Source organism: Chrysemys picta, chromosome 10 (genome assembly GCF_011386835.1).
Source record: "Chrysemys picta bellii isolate R12L10 chromosome 10, ASM1138683v2, whole genome shotgun sequence".
NCBI classification, from domain to species: Eukaryota; Metazoa; Chordata; order Testudines; family Emydidae; genus Chrysemys; species Chrysemys picta.
Window position 1 is genome coordinate 45,357,238 of NC_088800.1, and position 26,544 is coordinate 45,383,781.

Below are 26,544 nucleotides of genomic sequence, written 5' to 3' on the forward strand. Positions count from 1 at the left end.
GAATGCGATCCCTCCCTTATAAATTAAAAACACTTTTTAATACATTTAACAACATTATAAATGCTGGAGGCAAAGCTGGGTTTGGGGTGGAGGCTGACAGCCTGCGACCCCCCCATGTAATAACCTCGCGACCCCCTGAGGGGTCCTGACCCCCAGTTTGAGAACCCCTGGCTTAGAGTATACAGATCCTCTGGACAGGGTAATGTGGCACCTTAGCCTGGTCTCCTACAAAACATCTCTTTTAAAAATTACTTCACTGTCTATTATTTGTTGCTTTAACAGTAATAAACATAAGATCAGTTCTCCTTTGATAACACAGGTGACACTTCCTAGAGCTTATGTTCAGAAAGGTCTGATCAGCCAGTTTTACCTCCTGTGTATCAACAGGCCAATTACCCAGTATTGAGCTCAATAATGATGTGTGACTAAAGCATAACATGTGCTAGGCTTAAGCATATCTTCCAGAAAGGCATCCAGTCTTGATTTGAGGATAACGAGATGGAGATTTATCATTCTCCTTGGTAATTTGTTCCAGTGGTTAATCAATCTTGCCATTTAAAAATGTGCCTAATTTCTAATTTGGATTTGTCTGGCTTAAGTTTCCAGCCATTGGTTCTTGTTCAGCCTTTTCCCACTATAGGAGTGGGCAAACTTTTTGGCCTGAGGACCACATCGAATTTCCAAAATTGTATGGAGGGCCGGTTAGCGGAGGCTGTGCCTCCCCATACAGCCAGGCGTGGCCCAGCCCCCGCCCCCTATCCGAGCCCCCCTGCTTCTTGCCCCCTGACGCGCCCCCCCCGGACTCCTGCCCCATCTGGCCCCCCCGTTCCCTGACTGCCCCCAGCCCCCCTACCCCAACTGCCCCCCGCTACCCCATCCAACCCCTCCTCTCATTCCTGACCGCCCCCGGAACCCCTGCCCCTGACTGCCCCCTGCCGCCCCATCCAACACCCCTCTCCTTCCTGACTGCCCCTCCGGGACCCCTGCCTCTATTCAACCCCACTGTTCCCAGCCCTCTGACCGCCCCGACCCCTATCCACACCCCCTGCCCCTGACCACCACTCCGAACTCCGCTGCCCACTATCCAATCCCCACTCTCTGCCCCCTTACCGCACTGCCTGGAGCACCGGTGTCTGGCGGTGCTACAGCCGTGTCACCCACAGCACCAGGACAGGCAGCTGTGCCCCCCGGCAGGAGCCAGCCACACCACCGCGCAGCACAGAGTGCCAGATCAGGCTTCAGCTCTGCAGCTACGCTACCCAGCAAGAGCTTGCAGCCCCGCTGCCCAAAGCATTGCGCCATTAGCTGAGGCTGCAAGGGAGGGGCCGGGGGCTAGCCTCCTGGGCCAGGAACTCAGGGGCTGGGCAGGAGGGTCCCGCGGGCCGGAAGTGGCCCGCAGGCTGTAGTTTGCCCATCTCTGCTCTACTATATTAAAGCGCTCTGTAGAACCCATTAGAACCCCATGAAGGTACTTAAATCAAGTCACCTCTTAATCTCGTTTTTGATAAAAGAAGAAGATTTAGCTAAATCTCGCACTGTAAGGCATTTTCTCCAGCCCTGTAATCAGTTTTGTGGCTTTTTTCTGCTCCCTCTCCAATTTTTCAACATCCTTTTTAAAATGTGGATACTAGATCTGTTCACCAATGCTGTATAGAGAGAGAAAGTCACCTCCCTACTCCTACTCCCCAGTTTATACATCCAAGGATTGCATTAGTCATTTTTGCCATAGCACCACTCTGGCAGCTCAAGTTCACTTGTTTGTCCACTCTGCCTGCTAAATCCTTTGGAATCACTACTTTCCAGAATACAGTCCTCCCTTCTGTGCGTGTGACCTGCATTCTGTGTTCAACTCTTTTACAGCTCTTGGGTGGAAGTTATCTGGGCTGGCTGATTATAAAATAATCCTCACTAGTAGATGATGTCCAACTTCCTCACTTACTACTGGACTGGAAAGTATTTCATCATCCTACTTCTTTCCAAATACAAAAGAGAAATCTTTATTGAACATGTTTGCCTTTTTGCAACATTATTAACAATTTCATTATCTCTGTAATGGGGTTGCTGTACTCACTGCTGGTTGGTGCTGCCTCCTGGTGGTTCTGGGGATTAGCTAAGTCAGGCTGATGCCCCTTCCAGCGGTTACACCCTGTCAGTTTCTCCTCTGAAGCCCCTCTCTTGCTCTCAGGAGCCACAGCTGTCCTCTTTGTGACTCAGCCCTCTTTGTGACTCAGGTCACTATTGTGGTTTCCCTTTCTTGGGGGAGCGGGGGGAGAGAGGAAGGTGAGGAGGAGTGTATCAAAGTTCCTGCTCTCCAGCAGTCTCAGGCAGTCTTCTTCTTCACTGTGTTACAGTGCCACTCCTCAAGTGGCTGGCAGGGGAACCCAGGCCCACTCTCTACTCAGGGTTCCAGCTCAGGAACCCTCTACACAGCAGCCAAGATCCATTCCCTGCACCTTGCTGCCTTTCACTGAGCTTCTTCCATACCCTCCTGGCTCTTCCCACTCCTTTGGGTTTGCCAGTCTCTTCACTCCCTCCTCCCAGGGAGTAATTTAGATAACTCATCTCTGCTGCCCCACCCCCTTTTTCCCAGGGAGTGACTGCAGACTCCTTCCCTGCAGTCCCCTTTGCTTCCAGTTTCCTGTGTTTTCTGGAAGCCCCGCTGCTCCCTCACAGGTGAGCGTCTCTCAGATTAGCTGCCTCCAACTGATCGGGCCCACCTGGCCTAATTCAGCTATTGCAGGGCCAGTGTGGGGAGCACACCTCATCACAATCTCCGTCTAGTAATAGTCCTGTAACATTGATCTAATTTCTTTTGTTCCTAATATACTTTAAAACAAAACAAAAACAAAAAAACCCTCTTTGTTGTCCGTAGCCCTGCCAGCTATGGTGTCTGTAGCTTCTCTTATCAGTTTTCTGCACTTCAGAACTTCTAATTTATATCAACTGCTATCTCTACATCTACCGTTTTCCATTTCTTATATATTGCTTTTTTTTTTTTTTTAACTTCTAATTGTTTCCTTCACTTTTCCACTAAATGTGGCTGGGCTTTTAACCAAATTTGTTCTCTTTCTTGATTTTGAAATTGAGGCTTTTTGATCATCTAATAAACTCTTCTTTAAAAACTCCCAATTTGCACTCTCATTTTTCTGTCTAAATTTTTCCTCCCAATCATTTTCTCAACTTTGAGAAACTAGCCCTTTTGAAGCAGCAAGTATATATATTACTGATTGAAGGTATCCTCTATTTGCCCATATTGAATGTCATCAGCTCATGATCATTGGTTCCCAGGCAATTACCAACTTCCAGTCCAGTGATTAATTCATCTTTATCAGTCATAAAGATGTCCAAAGTAGAGTTATTTCATGTTTGGTGCAACATCTTTTTTGTTAGAAAATTATCATTTATAATTTTTAGAAAAGTCTAAAGATGTTTTATTACTGACTACATGAGGCCTTCACCGTTCGTCTCCCAAATTGAAGTCCCCTCTACCTGGAGTTTTCCCCCCCACTTGTTGCTGATAGGTGTTGTTTTAGGGAGTTACTCATCCTATTCTCTAGTTCCATCTGCTGGTCTGTAACAAATCCCAACACCTCATACTGGATTTAAACTGTATTGCATCTTTTGCCAGTCACCAAAAAAAAATTAAAAAGGAATTCCAGCAAAATATTAAAAATTCTCTTGAAGTCTATCTAACGTACACCACATCCACAGCAGTCAAAATAAATGAAATTTTAAAAGATCAGGAGCAAGTGATTTTCAAGTGTGTGATTATAAACAATGGTTTGTGTGGATGGTGCCTAAAGAATCCTTTCGACACATCCCTCACATTAACTATAATATAGACCTACCTCCTCTGAGCCAGTTTGGATAAGTTTTAAAGGCTGCCACTCACATCTTTATGCATTTCAGGTCCCACGTGGACTGAATAAAATTGTTTTAGAGCAGATGGAAAACTAGTTGTACAGTCTGATTATGGGCTCTTCCCACTGTCAGTGTCCCCAGTGATGTCGCTTTTCAAATATATAGCTATAGCTAAACTCAGAAAAGCCAACTACATTTCAGTCTAGTTTGGCAAAGTACTTTTCCTTATGTGAACTTTCAAGCTGCTGGGCTGATCAAAATGGATGAAGTTTTACTTCGAGGTTGTGACATGAACTGAAAAAATCTGTTAAATTTTAAAAGTTAAGGATTGAGTCTCCATCTTAAACTTAAACATACACTATTGGCCACAACTAGACTCTTAGTGCCAGGTATTGTAAGGGTCGTCTAAGATCACTGCTTGGTATTATGTGCCGTACTGTTTCTCAGAGACAAGGTGGGTGAGGTCATATCTTTCACTGGACCAACTTCTGTTGGTGAAAGTGACAACACTGCAAACATAGCCTTAACATTTTACAAAAAATGTCCAAATATCAGAATGAACTAAATCAAGTTTGAGCTCAAAAGAGAATCGTAAACTGATGCTTTAAAAAAAAAACCTCTGAATTAATAACCAAAACAATTTAAACAGTTCTTAATTTTGCTCCCAGGGCTTTGGACTTCTATGACAAATTTTCAAGTTGAATTATTATCTGGTTATGAAGAATAAGACAATCCAACAAAACAGTGCCCTCCTCCTCCCCTCATTGTGGTGTTGTGTAACTTTTTTTCTTTGCTATGTTTGTTCAAAATGAAGCTGCAGAACTTGGAAGCTGTTTGTCTTAAGTGCTTTTGGCATATTAACATTAATGTGTAATCAATGTAATATAATTAATCATATCAATTACTTGTTAGATATGTACAAACTATCCTTTTAGTAATCAATGATAAATCTTCACTTTTGCGTTCCTGCCCAAATCTTTTCTTTCCTAAAGGGAACGTGTTGAAAATACAAGTCGTCCTGGAGAGATGCAAGTGACAATCCAAAACCTGATGCCAGAGACCGTGTATGTTTTCAGAGTTGTGGCTCAAAACAAACATGGCCCTGGAGAGAGCTCAGTACCACTGAAGGTGGCGACTCAGCCTGAAGGTAAGTCTTGAACATTTCTACCCCTTACTGACTTTCATTGACCTAGATCTACAACTGCCATTGCAAACAGTCTTTTCCTTCTCCTGGCCTTTTCCCATAATAAGTTGCTTTTCATGCTCTGGTTGCACTTGCTGATCTTAGTAGTATAGCTTTAGACTGAATTTTTCAAGTCTGCCTCATATTATGATATTAAACTAATCTGTATTATTTATATTTGGAAATATAAATTTAATATTGTAATATATGGTTCCTTAAAAATTGAAATTAAATATTAATATTTCTTAATATATTTGAATTAACATTCTATTTTGTCACAATATAGACTGCTTCAATTAACATGTCCAGATAAAAACTGAACTGAAGAAGGAGCTCTATGGAGCTTGAAAGCTTGCCTCTTTCACCAAGAGAAGTTGATCCAATAAAAGATATTACTTCACTCCCCTTGTCCCTCTCCTATCCTGGGACTAACACGACTATAGTAACACTGCAAATAGCTTAAAAAGTGTTAACCTGGAGTTGAGGTTGAGTAACTTAACCTTGTAATTGTTGGGCTGTTGTAATTGTCCCAGAAATATGTGTGTTAAACCCAGGAAATTCAGAGTTAAGGATAAACTTAAGAGGGTCAGACATGCTATGTTACCCTCACAAAATTCTCTGTTACTCTCTCACTCTAGAGTAAGGGTTCTCAACCTTTTTCTCTCTGAAGCCCCCCTTGACATGCTATTAAAAACTTCAGGGCCTGGAAGTGGGGGGGCCTCGGGGCAGGGGCCTTGGGCATAGGCGTAGTTTGATTTCTATTTTGGGGGGGCAGGGGCCAGCAGGGCTCGAGCCAGCTCCGCATAGCAGGGTCTAGGGAGGGAGCATCACCCCCACCCCCTGACTCACCTCAGCAGGCCACCCAGCCTGTCTGGGTTCGGGGAGGGCCACACAACCAAAAATTATAACTCAAAGGTGGGGGGCTTAGCTCAAAAAGTTTAAAAACAGCTTAGGGTGCAGGGAGGTGGTCGCTAGGGGCTATGTGCATGCAGTGGGTAGCTCAACTAGCAGGGAGGGGGTAGCTGGGGCTGTGTGCAGGCAGGGGGTAGGTCAGGGTGCAGGGAAAGGGGTACTGGGGCTGTGCAGACAGGGAGTAGCTCAGGGTGCAGGGAGAAGGGTACTGGGGCTGCATGCAGACAGGAGATAACTCAGGGTGCAGGGAGGGTGTAGCTCAGGGTATAGGGAGATGGGTATTAGGGGCTGTGTGCTGGGAGGACTTCCCTGTGGTCCCTTGTCCCGGAGGGGTCTGCCAGCCATGGAGGTGGGTCTCCCCACCCAGGGGGCTCTTACCAGCTGTCTCTGTGGGAGCAAAGGGGACTGGAAGCTGAGGAGCAGCTTCAACCTGGGGCACCAGCAGGAGAGGAAGGAATGCTGAAGCTGCCTGCTCCATGGCACCAGCTAGAGCAGCATCTGTCCCGCACTGCCCGGCTGCGGGTTCCCGCCTCCGGCCTGGTCAGGGGGCGGGGAGAGGAGACGAGGGGGACTCGGGGAAGGTGTGGAACTGCCTCCGGGACTGCCTTGATCTTGAGCTGTAGTTTGTGGGGAGGCAATGCCCTCCATTTCCCCAACTCTTCCATGTGCTCAGGGCTTCTGCCCCACAGGGAGCACAAGGGCTAGGGGCTCCAGGATTCAGCCCCGTGCCTCCCTGCTTCAGCCCCGTGGGGGCGCCTAGGATCGGAGCTTCAGCCCCCCGCCTCCCCTGGTTTCAGCCCTGCAGGGTGGGGGGCAGGCGCTGGAGATCAAGGCTTCAGCCCTGTGGGGGAGGGGGCCCCAGAGATTGGGCCTTCAGCCCCACGGGGGGAGGGGAGGGTGCCAGGGATCGGGGCTTCAGCCGCTAGGCCCTGTGGCCCCCTTGAAAGGTCTCACGGACCCCAGTTGAGAACCTCTGCTCTAGCGCACCCACCTTTACTCAGTTCCTAGGGCTCAAGGCATAATCCTCTTAATTTAGGCACCCACCCTTTCCTAGTTCCTAGGGCTCCAGGCTCTACTCCTGCTTCGGGCAAACACCCTTTCCATGTGGACTCAGAGCAAACACCCTTTCCCTGTCAAGTCAGGGCTTAATCTTTTGCAGGTTTATGGTGTCTTTTACCAGTGAAAGAGCCTTACACAGTAATATCCTATGTAACCTCTATTTATTAACAATTACCGAAACCCAGAATGCACACGCTACGCATACAATGCTCACTACTCCCAATAAAAGAGATGAACATTTCTTGATGGCCAGTCAGGATCAGGTCCATTTGGGGGACTTCAGTTTCTGCCCAGTGTCATTGGCAGAGTGTTGAGGTCTGGCAGCTCTGTTCTTGGTGCTGTATCCTGGAGTTCATAGACTCATAGACTTTAAGGTCAGAAGGGACCATTATGATCATCTGGTCTGACCCCCTGCATGCTGCAGGCCACAAAACCGTCCCTACCCCTTCCCTTGACTCTGCTGTTGAAGTCCCCAAATCCTGTGTTTTAGTGACTTCAATTGGCAGAGAATCCTCCTGCTAGCGATCCCTGCCCCATGCTGCGGAGGAAGGCGAAAAACCTCCAGGGCCTCAGCCAATCTACCCTGGAGGAAAATTCCTTCCCGACCCCAAATATGGCGATCAGTAAGACCCCGAGCATGTAGGCAAGAGTCTCCAGCCTGACCCCTGTTAGCCATTATACTATTTACCTGCCATTGCTTGGTATTCCTTTGCTAATATGTTTTACTATTAAACCATTCCCTTCATAAACTTATCTAACTTAATCTTAAAACCAGACAGGTCCCTCGCCCCCACCGTTCGGTTCCCAAAGAACTTCCTCTTGGACCCCAGTTTATATAGTGAAAATTGAGGCCTGCTTAGCTGTACCTTAACCAATCAATTTACTAAAATTTTACTAACCAATGCTAATATATTGTAACAAAATTTTCTAACCAATCCTCCCCCACCACCTTAATTGATTTACACCTAGCAAAATTAATTATGTAACAGACAGAAACAATCAAAGAACCAGACAGAGTTCATACAGACAAACAATAGAGAATTGGGGACCATAATGACAAAACAATAAAGAAATTAGGATTTCACAACCACAACTATTGATAAGTGATTTCTTGACAGACAGAAGGCTATCAAATTAAGTTTTCTTTAACCATCTTAAGATCTGTTTCTTTATCTGGTGCTAGTGGGTGCCATTAGGAGGGGGTGTCCTTCTTAACAGCCTCATATTACATTGTTTTGATGTAAATTATACGGAATGTGAGGTTGTGACTTCCTGCTTCTCAGCTAATGGCTGCTGCTCTTTTAATCTGCTGCAGACGAAGGCCTTAGACTTTAGGCCTTGCAATATGTCTACGGATAAAGGCCTTATCCTTACAGCTAAGGTATGAAAATACATAGTTAAGGCACCCAATTCTTAGCTCCATCCTGTAGCGTTGCAGTGAATTGACCAGACAGTTATGATTAGTTTATAATGTTTGTAGTCCCAGGTTAAAAAGAAGTTTCATTTTCCCCCTCATATTAGAGCAGAGTTAAGGTTGTTTTGTTATAAAGAATAATGGGGAAAACAAGTATTAATTCTTTATATACATGCACACAATATGGAAAGTTTGAAGAATCTGTTATTCTGTAACACCATTCAGGACCAAAATAATCTGACCCAGGGAACTAAACTTCTTAAAGGAGCCATTTCAAATTATTTTTAACTCCTAAATTAATTTGTAAATTGGAGTAAGTCTGTAATTTGGGGAGGGATACATGGTATTTGTCATATGAAACAAAGTGGGTGAATCCCTACTTCAGGCACAAAATTCAACTCAGCCTTAGCTATAGATCCATCCAACCAATGCTTCCATAATAAGATGCTGCAAGTGTATTATATACAATACTTGCCTGTATATACATGTAAATGTTCACTTTTAAGGTATTCATAGATTCATAGATTCTAGGACTGGAAGGGACCTCGAGAGGTCATCGAGTCCAGTCCCCTGCCCGCATGGCAGGACCAAATACCATCTAGACCATCCCTGATAGACATTTATCTAACCTACTCTTAAATATCTCAAGAGATGGAGATTCCACAACCTCCCTAGGCAATTTATTCCAGTGTTTAACCACCCTGACAGTTAGGAACTTTTTCCTAATGTCCAACCTAGACCTCCCTTGCTGCAGTTTAAACCCATTGCTTCTGGTTCTATCCTTAGAGGCTAAGGTGAACAAGTTTTCTCCCTCCTCCTTATGACACCCTTTTAAATACCTGAAAACTGCTATCATGTCCCCTCTCAGTCTTCTCTTTTCCAAACTAAACAAACCCAATTCTTTCAGCCTTCCTTCATAGGTCATGTTCTCAAGACCTTTAATCATTCTTGTTGCTCTTCTCTGGACCCTTTCCAATTTCTCCACATCTTTTTTAAAATGCAGTGCCCAGAACTGGACACAATACTCCAGCTGAGGCCTAACCAGAGCAGAGTAGAGCGGAAGAATGACTTCTCGTGTCTTGCTCACAACACACCTGTTAATACATCCCAGAATCATGTTTGCTTTTTTTTGCAACAGCATCACACTGTTGACTCATATTTAGCTTGTGGTCCACTATAACCCCTAGATCCCTTTCTGCCGTACTTCTTCCTAGACAGTCTCTTCCCATTCTGTATGTGTGAAACTGATTTTTCCTTCCTAAGTGGAGCACTTTGCATTTGTCTTTGTTAAACTTCATCCTGTTTACCTCAGCCCATTTCTCCAATTTGTCCAGATCATTTTGAATTATGACCCTGTCCTCCAAAGCAGTTGCAATCCCTCCCAGTTTGGTATCAACCGCAAACTTAATGAGCGTACTTTCTATGCCAATATCTAAGTCGTTGATGAAGATATTGAACAGCGCCGGTCCCAAAACAGACCCCTGCGGTACCCCACTCGTTATGCCTTTCCAGCAGGATTGGGAACCATTAATAACAACTGTCTGAGTATGGTTATCCAGCCAGTTATGCACCCACCTTATAGTAGCCCCATCTAAATTGTATTTGCCTAGTTTTTCGATAAGAATATCATGCGAGACTGTATCAAATGCCTTACTAAAGTCTAGGTATACCATATCCACAGCTTCACCCTTATCCACAAGGCTCGTTATCCTATCAAAGAAAGCTATCAGATTGGTTTGACATGATTTGTTCTTCACAAATCCATGCTGGCTGTTCCCTATCACCTTACCACCTTCCAAGTGTTTGCAGATGATTTCCTTAATTACTTGCTCCATTATCTTCCCTGGCACAGAAGTTAAACTAACTGGTCTGTAGTTTCCTGGGTTGTTTTTATTTCCCTTTTTATAGATGGGCACTATATTTGCCCTTTTCCAGTCTTCTGGAATCTCTCCCATCTCCCATGATTTTCCAAAGATAATCGCTAGAGGCTCAGATACCTCCTCTATTAGCTCCTTGAGTATTCTAGGATGCATTTCATCAGGCCCTGGTGACTTGCAGGCATCTAACTTTTCTAAGTGATTTTTAACTTGTTCTTTTTTTATTTTATCTGCTAAACCTACCCCCTTCCCATTAGCATTCACTATGTTAGGCATTCCTTCAGACTTCTCGGTGAAGACCGAAACAAAGAAGTCATTAAGCATCTCTGCCATTTCCAAGTTTCCTGTTACTGTTTCTCCCTCTTCACTAAGCAGTGGGCCTACCCTGTCTTTGGTCTTCCTCTTGCTTCTAATGTATTGATAAAAAGTCTTCTTGTTTCCCTTTATTCCCGTAGCTAGTTTGAGCTCATTTTGTGCCTTTGCCTTTCTAATCTTGCCCCTGCATTCCTGTGTTGTTTGCCTATATTCATCCTTTGTAATCTGTTCCAGTTTCCATTTTTATATGACTCCTTTTTATTTTTTAGATCATGCAAGATCTCATGCTTAAGCCAAGGTGGTCTTTTGCCACATTTTCTATCTTTCCTAACCAGCGGAATAGCTTGCTTTTGGGCTCTTAATAGTGTCCCTTTGAAAAACTGCCAACTCTCCTCAGTTGTTTTTCCCCTCAGTCTTGATTCCCATGGGACCTTACCTATCAGCTCTCTGAGCTTCCCAAAATCTGCCTTCCTGAAATCCATTGTCTCTATTTTGCTGTTCTCCCTTCTACCCTTCCTTAGAATTGCAAACTCTATGATTTCATGATCACTTTCACCCAGGCTGCCTTCTACTTTCAAATTCTCAACGAGTTCCTCCCTATTTGTTAAAATCAAGTCTAGAACAGCTTCCCCCCTAGTAGCTTTTTCAACCTTCTGAAATAAAAAGTTGTCTCCAATGCAGTCCAAGAATTTGTTGGATAGTCTGTGCCCCGCTGTGTTATTTTCCCAACATATATCCGGATAGTTGAAGTCCCCCATCACCACCAAATCTTGGGCTTTGGATGATTTTGTTAGTTGCTTAAAAAAGCCTCATCCACCTCTTCCACCTGGTTAGGTGGCCTGTAGTAGACTCCTAGCATGACATCTCCCTTGTTTTTTACCCCTTTTAGCCTAACCCAGAGACTCTCAACACTTCCGTCTCCTATGTCCATCTCTACCTCAGTCCAAGTGTGTACATTTTTAATATATAAGGCAACACCTCCTCCCTTTTCCCCCTGTCTATCCTTCCTGAGCAAGCTGTACCCATCCACACCAACATTCCAATCATGTGTATTATCCCACCAAGTTTCAGTGATGCCAACAATGTCATAGTTGTATTTATTTATTAGCACTTCCAGTTCTTCCTGCTTATAGCCCATTGTATTGTATACTTAATCTAGTATACTGTGGAAGTGTGGTTTACTTTTCATATAACTTACTTTCATTGATTCTGGCATATACGTAGTAGTAGACAGCAGTACAAGATACCCATATATGTGTGACACTTTGGGTATTCACTCAGACCAGTAAGGGGTTGTGTCACTGCCTGCCCTGTAGTCCTGGGTGCTTCTGAGCTGTGCAGCTGTGGCTCAGCATCCTGACACCAGCAGCCTCCTTACAGGACGATGGCCTCACCCTGCCTTCCACCATCCTGGTTACTCCTTCCAGGGTGGTGGCAACAGCCCCTCGAGTCTCCCCCAGACCATCTCCTCTGCAGTGCTCAGCCTGTCGCACAGCAGCACTCACAAACCTTATCAAGTTCTCTGGTCCATTTAAAGAGACTACATAGCACTTGCCTGGTAGTTTGGCTGAGGATTTTACTCTTCAGCTTGAAACACTGCACCGAGATGATCGTGTAATAAACCAAAATTAACAAAGAGCAGATAGTTGAGTAATACCAAGTAGAGGGAATTGGGGTAGAAATGGTTAAACAAAAAAAATACGCTTCTAAGAGTAAACCGTAACTTAAGAAATTAGAACCTTTTGTTCAGAGTAGTTTTCTCACCACAGAGCTCAAAGCACCTAGTTTCTTTGTCTCTTCAGGTGAAAGACATCAATATGGTTCTCTGCTTATATCCTCGAAGTGTAACTGTGTTTTCAGTCAGGAAGCCCTTCTGGGGGCTCAGCTTGATGATGCATTTTAGTTTTTGCAGTCTTCTCCCCCTGTCATGTTAATTATATGGCTATCTCCCAACTTGCTAGTTTGGTGGCTTTGTTTACCTTTTATGTAAATGTACTTCCATTGTCTCTTTTTGCTTAATTTACATTAGAGACATGTTCCTTTGTATAGAGTGGGTAACTTAAGCCCTACCTGCCAACACATTTTTAGAATGTATTTCCAGCACATATTTATAATTTTTCATATATCACCCATGCATACACAACTCAATACTATTAATGATCAGCGCATTAACAGTTTGCATATCATACCTTACATGACACCTTTTAAATACAGATTATGACAAGAATGATTTGGGGCACACTGAGACACTGCTAGATACCAGGGGGCTCCCTGCCTTCTGGCATTGGAATGCTCTTAGAGTCACAATGTGCATCTAAGGTTGTGGAAAAAATAATGTATTTGAAATATAGTCTGTGACGGTGTAACTGTATCATAATGTGTATGCACAAGCAGGCAGAGTTTTGTAATAATGTCTGTCCTTGATTTTTTGTTTACTGATTTTTGAGTGCAACCACTTTTTAACCATGCAACCATAATGTTCTAGTAACATAGATGTAAAGAAGACAAATGGATTGGAATCAAAGGAACTGGGAAGCATTAATATACATTTTTAATTGTTTGTTTGAAATATTTAGTTGTCTACTGAAAATCTTCCTTAGGATAAGAAAAGCCCTTTTAGAGATAGACATAGGATGGATTTAGCTGTTGGTGCTAATTCAATGAAATGATTCATAACCAAATAATTGAAACAGTCAGAGTGAACCAGATTTAGTTCTTTCCACTTTTGTAAGCAGATTTAATTACAATTTTGGCTGGGTCACTTTTATCCATGAGAGGAAGACAATAGTTTTCTTTCAGGGAGTTAATCCCCCAGTTTCTAAATAGGCAAATTGGTCAGAAGATCTCTAACATGTTCTTTTCTTATCCCGATCTGTATCCCTTACATTTATTGTCAATGGTAACTTCACTAGTCATCTGGTCATGTTATTTTTTGTGAGAAAACTGAGGCAAAGCTCTGCCTTCCTATCATCTTCTGTTCTCAGCTCACCTTCTCCATTGAGCAGCAAGCCAACAGCGTGCTTATTCTTTCTTTTTTTGTCTGACATATTTGAAGAACCTCTTCCTGCTGTCTCTAACATTTCTTGCCAGCTGTAACTCATTCTTCGCCTTGGCTTTCCTGATTTTGTCCCTACATGCTCCTACTATTCCCATGTATACTTCCTTGGTGACATGACCTTCCGTCCATTTCCTGTATGTATCCCTTTTGGTTTTTAGATAGCTAAAAAGCTCCTTGTGCAGTCACATTGGCCTCCCATGGCTCTTCTTATCTTTCCTCTGTGTCAGAATAGCTTGATATTGAGCCTATAGTATTACATATTTAAAGAAGCAACAGAGGGTCCTGTGGCACCTTTGAGACTAACAGAAGTACTGGGAGCATAAGCTTTCGTAGGTAAGAACCTCACTTCTTCAGATGCAAGTAATGGAAATCTCCAGAGGCAGGTATATATCAGTGTGGAGGTAACGAGGTTAGTTCAATCAGGTATATATCAGTGTGGAGATAACGAGGTTAGTTCAATCAGATAACCTCGTTATCTCCACACTGATATATACCTGCCTCTGGAGATTTCCATTACTTGCATCTGAAGAAGTGAGGTTCTTACCCACGAAAGCTTATGCTCCCAGTACTTCTGTTAGTCTCAAAGGTGCCACAGGACCCTCTGTTGCTTTTTACAGATTCAGACTAACACGGCTACCCCTCTGATATTTAAAGAACTGTCAGCCCCTTTTGACTTCTTTTCTTCCTTATTGGTCTTTTCATGGCACCTTGCCTACAATTTCTTTGAGTCAATTGAAGTCTGCCTATCTGAAGTTCAGTGTCCTTGTTTTGCTGTTCTCATGTCCTCCTTTCCATAGGATCTTGAATTCTATCAGATCACGATCACATCCTCCCAAGTTCCCAACTACCTTCACATTTGCAACTAATTCATCCCTGTTGGTCAAAACTAGATCCAAAATGGGTAACCCCCTGGTTGTTTCCTCAAATTTCTGAATTGGAAAGTTGTCCCCTACACATGCTAATAATTTGTAGGATTTGCAGGATTATGTTTTGCTGCAATAGTCTTCCAACAGATATCAGGGAAAGTTAAAACCCTCCATTAATACTAGCTCATGTGTGTTCGTTATCTTGTTACCTACTTGTAGAATGACTCATCTACTTCTTCTTCCTGATTTGGTGGTCTATAATAGACCCTCACCATAACATTGCTACTGTTCTTTTCCCTTGTTATCCTCACCCAGAGACTCTCAATAAGTCTTCTGCTCACTTCCCATTGGACCTCAGAGCAAGTGTATTCATTCTTGACTGTATAGTGCAACACCTCCTCAAGGAAAACTGGCATAGCAGCAGCACTGCTGAGAAGGATCTGGGAGTTGTGGGGATCACAACCTCAACCCAAGTCAGCAATGTAATGCTGTTGCAAAAAAAGCAAATGCAATTTTTGTTTGCATTAACAGAGGCATAGCATGCAAGTCACAGGAGGTGATAGTACCACTCTACTCAGTGCTTGTTAAGCCTCAGCTGGAGTGCTGTGTCCAGTTTTGGTGTTCAATGTATAGAAAGGATGTAGAGAAACTGGAAAGGATCTAGAGGCGAGCGACAAAGATGGTCAAAGTGATGGAATGCAAGTCATATGAGCAAAGGTTGAAGGAACTGGATATGTTTAATTTGGAAAAGAGGAGATTAAGGGGGGGATATGATAATGGTCTTCAGATATATGAAAGGCTGCAACAACAAAAAACTGAAGAAAAGTTATTCTGTTTTGCCATAGAGAGCAGGACAAGAGGCAGTGGGTTCAAACTCCAGGAGACGCAGGTGTCAACAGCTCCACCATGGTCACCAAAAGGGAATTCCTTCAGGATAGAAGGGCAGTTCATCCCCTTGCCAAGACCCCACCAGTGCGATTAGGCACCTGAGTCTGCATCTGTGTCTATGTCACCGCCTTGGCAACACAACCAGTGGCCAGCGCAATGGCCTTATTGGAGTGCATGGGGCATGCCGGTGATGACGATGTCCCCTTCGCACCGCTTATCTGCTGTCACCTCGGAGCAACAGCTGGTGGCACCAGGCTCAGTGCATGAGACCCGCTCGGAGGTCGGGGTGGAGGAGACAGCGCCCACCCCAAAACTTCCCTCCACCACCGGGGATGATGCCTCATCATCATCCTCATCCCCAGATGAGGCGGTCGCAGGACTCTTGAGGGCCAACCCGCCAAATGATTTTAAGGAACACCAGGTGGAAGAGATGTCCAAGCAGGTGGACATTTTGTTCAGTGTCCTCTCAGCCTCTACCCCGGCAAGTGTTGCACTACCAGTGTATGACGGGGTCCTGAAAATTGCCTCTGGCAGACCCAGTCGTCCATCCCTCCCACCTCCAAAAGGGCCGAAAAGTAGTACTTCATCCCGGCCAAAGGGTTCGAGTACCTTTATACCCACCCACCTCCAGGCTCACTGGTTGTCCCTGCGGCTAATGAAAAGGACAAGCAGGGGCACACTAGTTCAACTCTCAAAAATAAAGAGGCCAAAAGACTGGACCTTTTTGGGAGAAAAATTTATTCAACAGCCAGCCTGTCATTCTGGGCGGTAAACCATCAGGCCCTCTTGGGCAGGTACAGTTTTAACTTATGGGACTCCCTCCATAAGTTCAAGGAGTCCTTCCCACAGGGTCTGGTCCAGGAATTCAGCAACCCGGTGGAGGAGCGCACCACAGTGGCTAGGTGCTCCCTCCAAATGGTGTGGGACGTGGCGGACAAGGCAGGTAAGATGGTCGCGGTGGCGGAGGTTATGAGGCGCAGCTCTTGGCTTCAGACTGCCGTCCTGTCCCAAGACCTCTATCCAGGACCTCCCATTCGATGGGAATAGGAATGGTTTCTTTTCAGTGCAGACTGATGTGAGGCTGCGTGGATTAAAGGACACTCGGGCCACCCTTCACTCGCTGGACATGCATACGCTGCAGTCTGCATGGAAGCAGTTCCGGCTGACCCTGCCACCAAGGCCTTGGTAGCCCCATCAAGGGTCTGCAAGGAGAAAGGATAGAGACACGAGCTTTAGGGCACGTCTTCACTACCCGCTGAATCGGCGGGTAGCAATCGATCTATTGGGGATCGACTTACCACGTCTAGTGAAGACGCGATAAAATCGATCCCCGATGGCTCTGCCATCGACTCCGGAAATCTACCACGGCAAGAGGAGGAAGCGGAGTTGATGGCCGCGCGGCAGCAGTCGACTCGCCGCCGTCCTCACAGCCAGGTAAGTCGACCTAAAATACGCAACTTCAGCTACGCTATTCACGTAGCTGAAGTTGCGTATCTTAGGTCGACACCCCCCCCCGTAGTGTAGACCTAACCTTAGTTACTGCCGCCCTTCCTCCTCCCGCTCACCCACGTAGCCTGGCCTGGTGCAGCATCCCGGGGGCCAGAAATGCTCATTTTGAAGGTGCGCTTGAGAGTGATGCCCGAATCAGGGAGCTCAGAGTGGTTCGCTTGGCCTGTCAGGCTTTTCGGTCCCACTTACAAGGTGGTTCAAGTCCTGACGAACACCACCACGATGGACAACACCACCACATTTTATATCAACAAGGAAGGCAGTACAAGGTCGTCAGCCCTTTGCCAGGAAGCCCTCCGGCTCTGGGACTTCTGTGTGCAGCATGCCATTCATTTCGTGGCAGTACACCTCCCCAGGACCAGGAATGCATTAGCAAATCGCCTCAGCAGAGCCTTCTCATCTCGCCACGAGCGGTCACTCCACCCTGAGGTGGGCAGCGGGATCTTCCGAAAATGGGGATCTCGCGATTCGTCAGAACAGGAAATGCCACCTGTTCTGCTCATTTCGAGGGATCGACAGGGGCTCCCTGTTAGACGCCTTCTTACTTCTGTGGTCTGGAGCTCTGATGTACGCTTTCCCACCAGTGCCATTGCTTCACAGAGTCCTCATGAAGATCAAGCAGGACAAAGCCAAAGTTATTGTGATAGCACCGGCTTGGCCTCGCCAACACTGGTTCGGCATGCTGATGGACCTGTGAGTGATGACCCCGCTGCAGCTGCCCCTCTGGCCAGATCTCCTATCCCAGTATCACGGCGGGCTCCTGCACCCAAATCTAGCAGCACTGCACTTAACAGCTTGGTTATTGCATGGTTGACTGCTGAAGTGCAGAGTACTCGGCCCACGTCCAGCAGGTCCTACTGGGTAGTAGAAAGCCCTCCACTAGAGCAACCTATCTGGCCAAATGGAAATTATTCACATGCTGGACCTCGGCCCAACAGGTTAGGCCTGAGCAGGCCTCGCTGCAGTTGATCCTGGACTACCTTATGCATCTCAAGCTCCAGGGCTTGTCCCTTTCATCAATTAAGGTCCACTTGGCTGCCATATCAGCCTTTCACCCTCCGTTCCAGGGCAGGTTGGTCTTCGTTCATAACACGACTGTCCGGTTCCTGAAAGGTCTGGAGGGACTCTACCCCCAGGTCTGGGACCCAATCCCTCCATGGGACCTGAATCTGGTACTCGAGCGGCTCTTGAGAGCTCCCTTTGAGCCCTTGACATCCTGTTCCCTTCTTCTGCTTTTCTGGACGGTGATATTCCTGGTGGCGATAACTTCTGTCTGAAGATCCAGCTGCAGCTGCATCCGGCTTTCCTGTCTAAGGTGGTTTCGCAATTTCAAATGAGCCAGGACATATTTTTGCCAGTCTTCCTCCCAAAGCCTCATAAGTCTGAGGAACATAGGTTGCACTCCCTCGATGTCAGGAGAACGCTAGCCTTCTACATCAAAAAGACCAAACCATTTCACAAGTCAACACAGTTCATCGCAGTGGCGGATAGGATGAAAGGTCATCCTGTGTCCACCCAGAGAATTTCATCTTGGATTACCACCTGTATTTGATTTTGCTATGATCAGGCAAAAGTGCCTCCACCATCGATTGTAACCACCCACTTGATTGGCTCATGTGCCAATTCCAGATATCTCAGGGCCGCCACTTGGTTGTCCGTTCACACGTTCATGTCTCACTATGCGCTTACCCAGCAAGCCCGAGACAACACCGGCTTCGGTAGAGCTGTATTACAAGCCGCACGTCTGTGAACTCCAAGCCTACCTCCAGGAATACTACTTGTGAGTCATCTAGAATGGAATTGACGTGAGCAAGCACTCGAAGAAGAAAAAATGGTTACCTACCTTTTCATAACTGTTGTTCTTTGAGATGTGTTGCTCATGTCCATTCCATTACCTGCCCCTCGTTGGAGTTGCCGGCAAGAAGGAACTGAGAGGGCATAGGGCTGGCAGCACCTGATATACCGATGCATGAGCATGGCACTTCAGAGGGCGCCACAGCCAACCCTACAGATACTACTAAGGCAAAAGTCTCTGACAATTGTGCACGTGGGCGCGCATGCACCTAGAATGGAATGGACATGAGCAACACATCTCGAAGAACAGTTACAAAAAAGGTAGGAAACTTTTTATTTTTTAAAGGTCTGGAGCATCTCTACCCACAAGTCCGGGATCCCGTCCCACCCTGGGACCTGAATCTGATGCTGTCAAAGCTCATGGAGCTCTTTGAGCCTCTGGCTTCCTGCTCTCTCCTGCTTCTCTCCTGGAAGATTTCATTTGTGGTCGCAATAACATTGGCCCTGTCCAAGATCAGGGCGCTTACTTCAGAACCACCCTATATGGTCTTCTACAAGGATAAGCTCCAGTTGTGACTGCACCCAGCATTTCTGACCAAAGTCGTTTCCCAGTTTCATACTGGCCAGGACATATACTTACCCGTCTTCTTTCCAAAACCTCATACGTCAGATAAGGAGCACAAGCTACACACCCTGGACATCAGGAGGGTGTTGGCCATCCACGTAGATAGAATGAAGCCATTCTGTAAGTCAACGCAGTTGTTCGTTGTGGTGGCAGACAGGATGAAACATTGCCCAGTTTCTACTCAGAGGGTTTCGTCTTGGATCATGGCCTGCATCCGCCATTGCTATGAGCTGGCGAAGGTGCCTCTGCCAGTGATCGTGCTGGCACAGTCAACTAGGGCACAAGCATCATCAGCGGCCTTCCTGGCACAGGTACCAATCCAAGAGATCTGTAGGGCCACTAACTGGTCGTCTGTCCATACGTTTGCATCTCATTATGCGCTTACCCAGCAAGCTTGAGAGGCTGGCTTTGGCAGAGCAGTGCTGCAAGCTGCAAGACTGTGAACTCCAAGCCCACCTCCATGGACACTGCTTGTGAGTCATCTAGAATGGAATCAACATGAGCAAGCACTCGAAGAAGAAAAAACGGTTACCTTCAAGATGTGTTGCTCATGTCCATTCCATTACCCACCCTCCTGCCCCTCTTGGAGTTGTCAGTAAGAAGGAACTGAGAGGGCATAGGGCCGGCAGCACCTGATATATCGACGCATGAGCGTGACACTCCATGGGGGTACCACAGCCGGCCCTCCGGATACCAGTAAGTCAAAAATCTCCGATGACTGCACACATGGGCGTGCCAAACCTAGAATAGAATGGACATAAACAACACATCTTGAAGAACAATGGTTACGAAAAGATGGGTAACTGTCTTGTCTGTTTCACTACCTAAATCTGTATTTTTTAAGAATGGGATATGATTGCCAATCATAAAGAAAATAAAGAGCATTTTTCAGTTCTGAAAGCCAAGAGTTTCTCCCTGAAGAGTAACAGAGGGTCCTGTGGCACCTTTAAGACTAACAGAAGTATTGGGAGCATAAGCTTTCGTGGGTAAGAACCCCACTTCTTCAGATGCATCTTGCATCTGAAGAAGTGGGGTTCTTACCCACGAAAGCTTATGCTATGCATCTTGCATCTGAAGAAGTGGGGTTCTTACCCACGAAAGCTTATGCTCCCAATACTTCTGTTAGTCTTAAAGGTGCCACAGGACCCTCTGTTGCTTTTTACAGATTCAGACCAACATGGCTACCCCTCTGATCCCTGAAGAGTAACCTTTATTCTGGAAGGTGATAAGAGTGACAACTTGCTTCTGTCCAAACCAGAAATTTCTGGGGTACTTGTGATATTTCCAGTTGTGTTGAGCTTTTGAGGGTCTGGTAGTTAATGAGCTGTGCCTATCAATAATGGCTAGGTGGATTAAAACATCAGTAACTATACACAGTCCATGAGAGAAAAGACAGCTGCTCAGAATGTTGCCTATTTTAGTCATGCTGTTTAAAATGTAGTTTTATTGCCTCTTTTTCAAAAGTCTTGAGCACTTGCAGCTGTCATTGACCCCAGTGGGAGATGGGGTTATTCCAACAGCTCTGAAAATCAGGCCATTAATTTTTATCTCTTATGACTCTGTGAAGATCTTTCTGATACCATCAACCCTTAGTTTCTATAAATATGATTACTTTTAGTTCTGTTAATGTTTTATCTCTGTTCAGTACCACTTGTTCCTGTATTCCACACATAATTGCCTCAGCTGAGCATAGAAAGTGCAAATACTTTGAATGTGACTACACAAAGACAGCTAGATCAACATATTATAATTACTTAAGCATGTATTTTTTATCCCTTTTAAAGTGTATGGAAGTGGTTTTCTAATGTTAAAGCATTTGTTTTAAATGTAAGTGCCTTTGCAGAATCTATCTCACAGTGACACGAAGAATGGAATAATTTTTGTTTGTTTTGGAGGAAGAGAGGGAAGAAAGTATTAGTGTCAGAAGTTCTTTGATTTTGCTCCATCTGTTACACCAGCTGGGCTGATATTTCTGTGTTCTTCAAAGCAAGTTCTGTTTTGGCATGAATGGAGAGGAGGTACATTCAGAATATCTCTCTGAAATGCAGTATAAAAAGTTCCAGCATATAATGTACGTTTGCAGTAGAACTGCTTTTGAAATCAGAAGTTGCTCTGTGGTCTGCAGCGTTTGCAAATAACGAGATTAAAAAATGAGATTTTCTATTATTTGAGACAATACCATATCTCTCAATCTGCCAATTAGTGAAATGGAGTTCAGGTATTCTGAAACTGAGGTAGTGTGGAAGAGGGTGGAAAATTACTGGAACATATTATCTCTCCTTTACACCAGTTTTATGCTTATGTGGCTCCTTTGATGTCAGGGAAGTGACATCCATATAAAACTGGTGTAATGGAGTGGAGTTTGATTCACTGTTAGTAGAATGTGCCTAAAAGTCTATGCACAATATGTAGGGATAAGTTTGCAGAAGGGTGGACTCCCATTGCGGACACAACTTGTGCCTGCAAAATGTACAGTAATATTAATGGATTTGTTCAGTTACCCAGAATACCTGTTTTAAGGAGGATTTCAGTGTTCATTGCTTTTTGGGTTTGTCTCAGTACGTTTAGCAATATCAAATTTAATAGTTACGTTTGATGAGTTTACACTAGTTTCATGTTTATGTTCCAGTTCAACTTCCTGGTCCAGCACCGAATATTCGAGCATATGCTAATTCACCCATTTCAATCACTGTCACATGGGACACACCGTTGTCGGGCAATGGTGAAATCCAGAACTACAAGCTCTATTACATGGAAAAGGGGACAGATAATGAACAGGTATGATACCTATATCTCTCAGGAAAGAATATAATGCCAGTTTAACTCTGATCATACAGCCATATGCCCAGTAACAATACTTTCTAGTTATAACACTTTTCCTCTGAGTTTCTCAAAACGTCCTGCCAATCATTTGACTGGCAGTTTGGATAATGCCAGCATATTAAGGGTTAAATTGTGGAGCTATAGAAACTGAATGTCCCTCTGAAAAGAGGAACTGTGAGTTTTATAGTATTATGGGGTTCATGAAGTATGAACATAACGGAATTAAGGCAGTATTCTATGTTCTAACTCATCTCATATAGCAACAAACTGATACATGACTTGTTTAGGCCTGATCTACACATAAAAGTTGCACGAGTTAAACTAAAATTAGTTTAAAAACAAATTAGTTAAACTGATGTAAACTCCTATGGATTTTCTTATCAGTTTACAATTGACTTGTGCTGGTTTAGCTTTTACCAAGGCAAGATGAATCGACATAATCCAATTCATATCAATATGTGTTTTCATACTGGAGGTTGCATGGTTTTAACCAAATTGCTCATTTTAAAACTGATTTTAGGTAAGCTGCACCAGCCTTTACATGGACAATGCCCCAAATTAGCGAATATGTATGAACAAATATTTATGGAAGGGCAAGACTGGATCTGAGTGGGTACTCAGAAAGTTTAAAGGAGACCTAAATACAAAAAGCCTCTCTGGGTTTTGGATTTATTTCAGCAGTTCTGGTTTAAGCACAATAACAATAACTTAACAGAAGTCTCTGGCTCCATTCCCTCCACAAAGCTTTACATGTATCTCATATATCTAATTCCTGAACTGACTGAGTCCTTGTTGGGAATTAATACAAAAATGTATCTCCAGGCTGTTTGTCCCACAGAGCCCTTCTCTAAGGATGCAGTCCTCTCCAGAGGGCACCAAAAGGCTCATGCACCATCACAAGAGAATGCGTCCTGGGAGTACTTAAGAGCCAAGTCATTGAGCTTGCTAAGGAGTATTGGAAACACAGTGAGGATCTTAAGTTTAGCAATATTAACTCAGACTATGTCAAGTGGGCTTGCTAAGTTTGTAGACAGACTCGTTCCTCTTTTACGAGAGATGGAAACAGCTAATTTAATTGGTGGCTTTAATGTGATCCCTGATCTTTGCAAATATTTCCATTGCTTGAGTTCTGTGGCTAGTATTTTGGAGGAAGTGAGTGGGATCCTCTTAAGTGACTAAGCTTTGTTGACTCAATAGATTGTGACTTTAATGGAAAAAGCAACAATGCTGCTGCTGTAGCTGATTATGAGTTGGATTGCAGTGGGTAAAAGAGCCATAGATAGTCAGTATTTCCCATTTGTCTGTTAATTTTTGCGTGCGTGTGTGTGTGACTCACCTTGCAGTGGTGGCTCCTATCCCACCCACAGGGCTGAGCACAGCTCGCCACTCCAGGTGTTGCAGCCCAGTGAGCAGGGTCACAGCACTGGTTAGGTTTGGCCCAGCTGCCCCTCCATCATGATGGCGCAGGGGCCAAACCTGAGCAGCACTGTGACCCAGCACACCAGGTTGCAGCGCTTCCCTGGAGCCAGGCCTGTTAGCATGTCAGCATTGCTTTAGGGATTGAGTCGCGTGTATCTTTGTTCGTGAACAGGATGTTGATGTTGGAGGTCACTCCTACACCATTAGTGGATTAAAGAAATATACCGAGTACAGCTTCCGAGTGGTAGCCTACAATAAACACGGTCCTGGAGTCTCTACCCAAGATGTTGTTGTGCAGACTCTGTCAGATGGTGAGTTGCTTTATTCCAGTTTTTTTGTGTAAATCATTGGTTGATCTCTTCCTATTAAATGGATTTTAGCCGAATAGAGCTGCAAGAGTTTCTTGTGACACATTGCCCTGTATCATGATGTGGTTGTGGCATATGCTCATGCATGCTGAATAGACTCTTTGAGATTGTTGGAAGTGGGTGGAAGGAGATTACTATACCTGCAAAAGCATCTGCTTTTCTAATAATCAAGCAATTATTTCCCTAATAGTCACATCATGGGCTAACACTTGTACAACATATCTAGATCAAAAACACAGAGAGAATACTACTGAAGCCGGTAACTCCAATTTTTTTTTTATTTTTAAGTTTCTGTAATTTACTGTATGTAAGCAGATTTTTTACGTTAAGAGAGTTTTCATCAACCCCAGCATAAATACTTGCATTGGAATGATTAAGTCCTAGTCTTAAATTTAAAAGATGCTTCTTTGTAGTGGCACATACAGCACAGCTTTAATAAATTAATGATTTCTTTGATGTTTCATATTTGTTCTTACATTTTCCCATTTTTTCTTCTCCTTTTTTCCCTTTAATATTTCACCTGCTATGTTTGCTAGCTGATGGGGAAAAACACAGTGTATTTTTGATCTGGTTCCCATGTGGATATTGTTAAATCAGTAGTATTTATTGCTAAAAGCAGGCGATTGTTACAGTATTTCAGGCAAGCCAATTGGAAAGGGAAGTAAATTTGGCTATATTAAAAAAACTTGTTGAGTGGCCACTATTAACACTGGCTTTTACCTGTAATACTTAGCTCTAAAATATGCTTGTAATTATTCATTCTTTATTGCCCTTCAGATACTTCTTCCCTTTTTCAGGTCCCCCCCCCCCCTATTTGCAAGCAGGCTCCACTTGCAGAAAATTTTCAGATTTTGTTTTCTTCTTAATCTGTTTTCATCCTTGTGAAAGAGTGCAGGACTTAATCCTCACCTATGCTGAGCTCACATTCAGGGAGAAGCCTGCCCTTCTGCCTCCCCCATGCTGAGTCTAGTCAGTCTCCAGCGTAAATTGCGGTAGCCGTAGGAGGGCTCTCAATTGATGCTGTCTGGAATGGTTCCCTAGGAATTATTCTGCCAGCTAAGTATCACAAGAGTTCAACATGCTCTGATCCCAATCTATATAGCCTTATTATGCTGCAGCCTCACCCTAGCCCCTTACACTATGCTGGCTCCCTTCACTTCTATGCCAGGAGAACACTCAGCTATCCATTTGGGATAACTTTATGTGAGTTTTGCACCACTGAATCAGTGCAGAGGGGACATAATAGGGTCTAAGGCTCTCTAATATATCCTTTGCTTCATTTTCTCACAGCCTAATTGTAAATGTCATGATACCAAAGTTGCTACTGTTTAACTAAAACAACAAGGAGTCCAGTAGCACCTTAAAGTCTAACAGATTTATTTGGGCATAAGCTTTCATGGGTAGATGCATCTGAAGAAGTGGGTGTTTTACCCACGAAAGCTTATGCCCAAATAAATCTGTCAGTCTTTAAGGTGCCACCGGACTCCTTGTTGTTTTTGTGGATACAGACTAACACGGCTATCCCCTGATACTGTTTAACTAAACAGTTTAACAAAGAATTTATCATTTTCCACCACTAAACAGATCTGAGCTACTTTGTAGCCAGTTTTCCTTTGGCAGGATGTCATGATATAATGAATAGGGCCAAAATTTCAAATTTGGGTGCCCAAAATTAGGAACTTAAGTAAATGTCTTGATTTTAAAAGATGCTGAGCAATCATCTCTTCTAGTGTTGTCAGTGAGAGATGTAGATGCTCAGAAACTTCGAATATCAGGCCACTTTTATTCAGGTGCTTAATAATAAGCACTCGGGTTAAAAAAATAGAACCTGTACCACTAGATATAGACTATCAGGGTTGGAAGGGGTCTCAGGAGGTCGTCTAGTCCAACTCCCTGCTCAAAGCAGAACCAATTCCCAGACAGATTTTTGCCCCAGATCCCTAAACTGCCCCCTCAAGGATTGAATTCAGAACCCTGAGTTTAGCAGGCCAATGCTCAAACCACTGAGCTATCCCTCCCCCCCGCGCGCGCACACACGTACGCACACATGCACACCCCACCCCACCCCACAAGACCTACTTAGCTGAGCGATTGCTGTGTATCATAAAGTATTCATGGTAGAACTATTTAATGAGTATATAAAATATGGTCTAAGACTCTTAAAAGTCAGATCCCAAGATCTCATATACAATGGACCAATATCAGGGAGGAATTATATTACTTACAGAGTTTTGGAGGAGTAATTTTTAAAACATTTCTAGTCCCCAGTGCTGCACCCCAGAATCTGTCGCTGGAAGTGCGGAATTCCAAGGTAAGATGCTGTTAATTTGCCATTTTTGACAGGTGGGTGAGTGGTAGATGGAGCCCAGGTAGACCAAAATTTCAAGCCCCCTTAGACTCTTCCATCCAATCCCCCCATCCCTCAAGCAGACTTTGACACATGTCCCCCTCTTCCAGATAGACTTCCCCCTCTCCAGATCACAGGGCCTGATCAGCTTAGTCCAGATCAGTCCTGTACTATCTCCCCAAGTACTCAGGTTCAGGACAGCCTTTTTCTTTCCATGTGCATCACC

At 44.5% G+C, this 26,544-nt stretch overlaps 1 protein-coding gene across 14 annotated transcripts in view; it reads left to right on the top strand.

Moving 5' to 3' along the window:
* NEO1 (neogenin 1) overlaps window positions 1-26,544 on the top strand; it is a 564,730-nt gene that overhangs the window by 439,048 nt on the left and 99,138 nt on the right. For all 14 annotated transcript variants that reach the window (XM_065558583.1, XM_065558591.1, XM_065558584.1 and 11 more), the window contains 4 exons: window positions 4,854-5,008; window positions 21,991-22,139; window positions 23,776-23,914; window positions 26,233-26,282. In XM_065558583.1, the coding sequence (XP_065414655.1) occupies window positions 4,854-5,008; window positions 21,991-22,139; window positions 23,776-23,914; window positions 26,233-26,282 (493 nt within the window). The remainder of the gene's footprint in view (window positions 1-4,853; window positions 5,009-21,990; window positions 22,140-23,775; window positions 23,915-26,232; window positions 26,283-26,544) is intronic.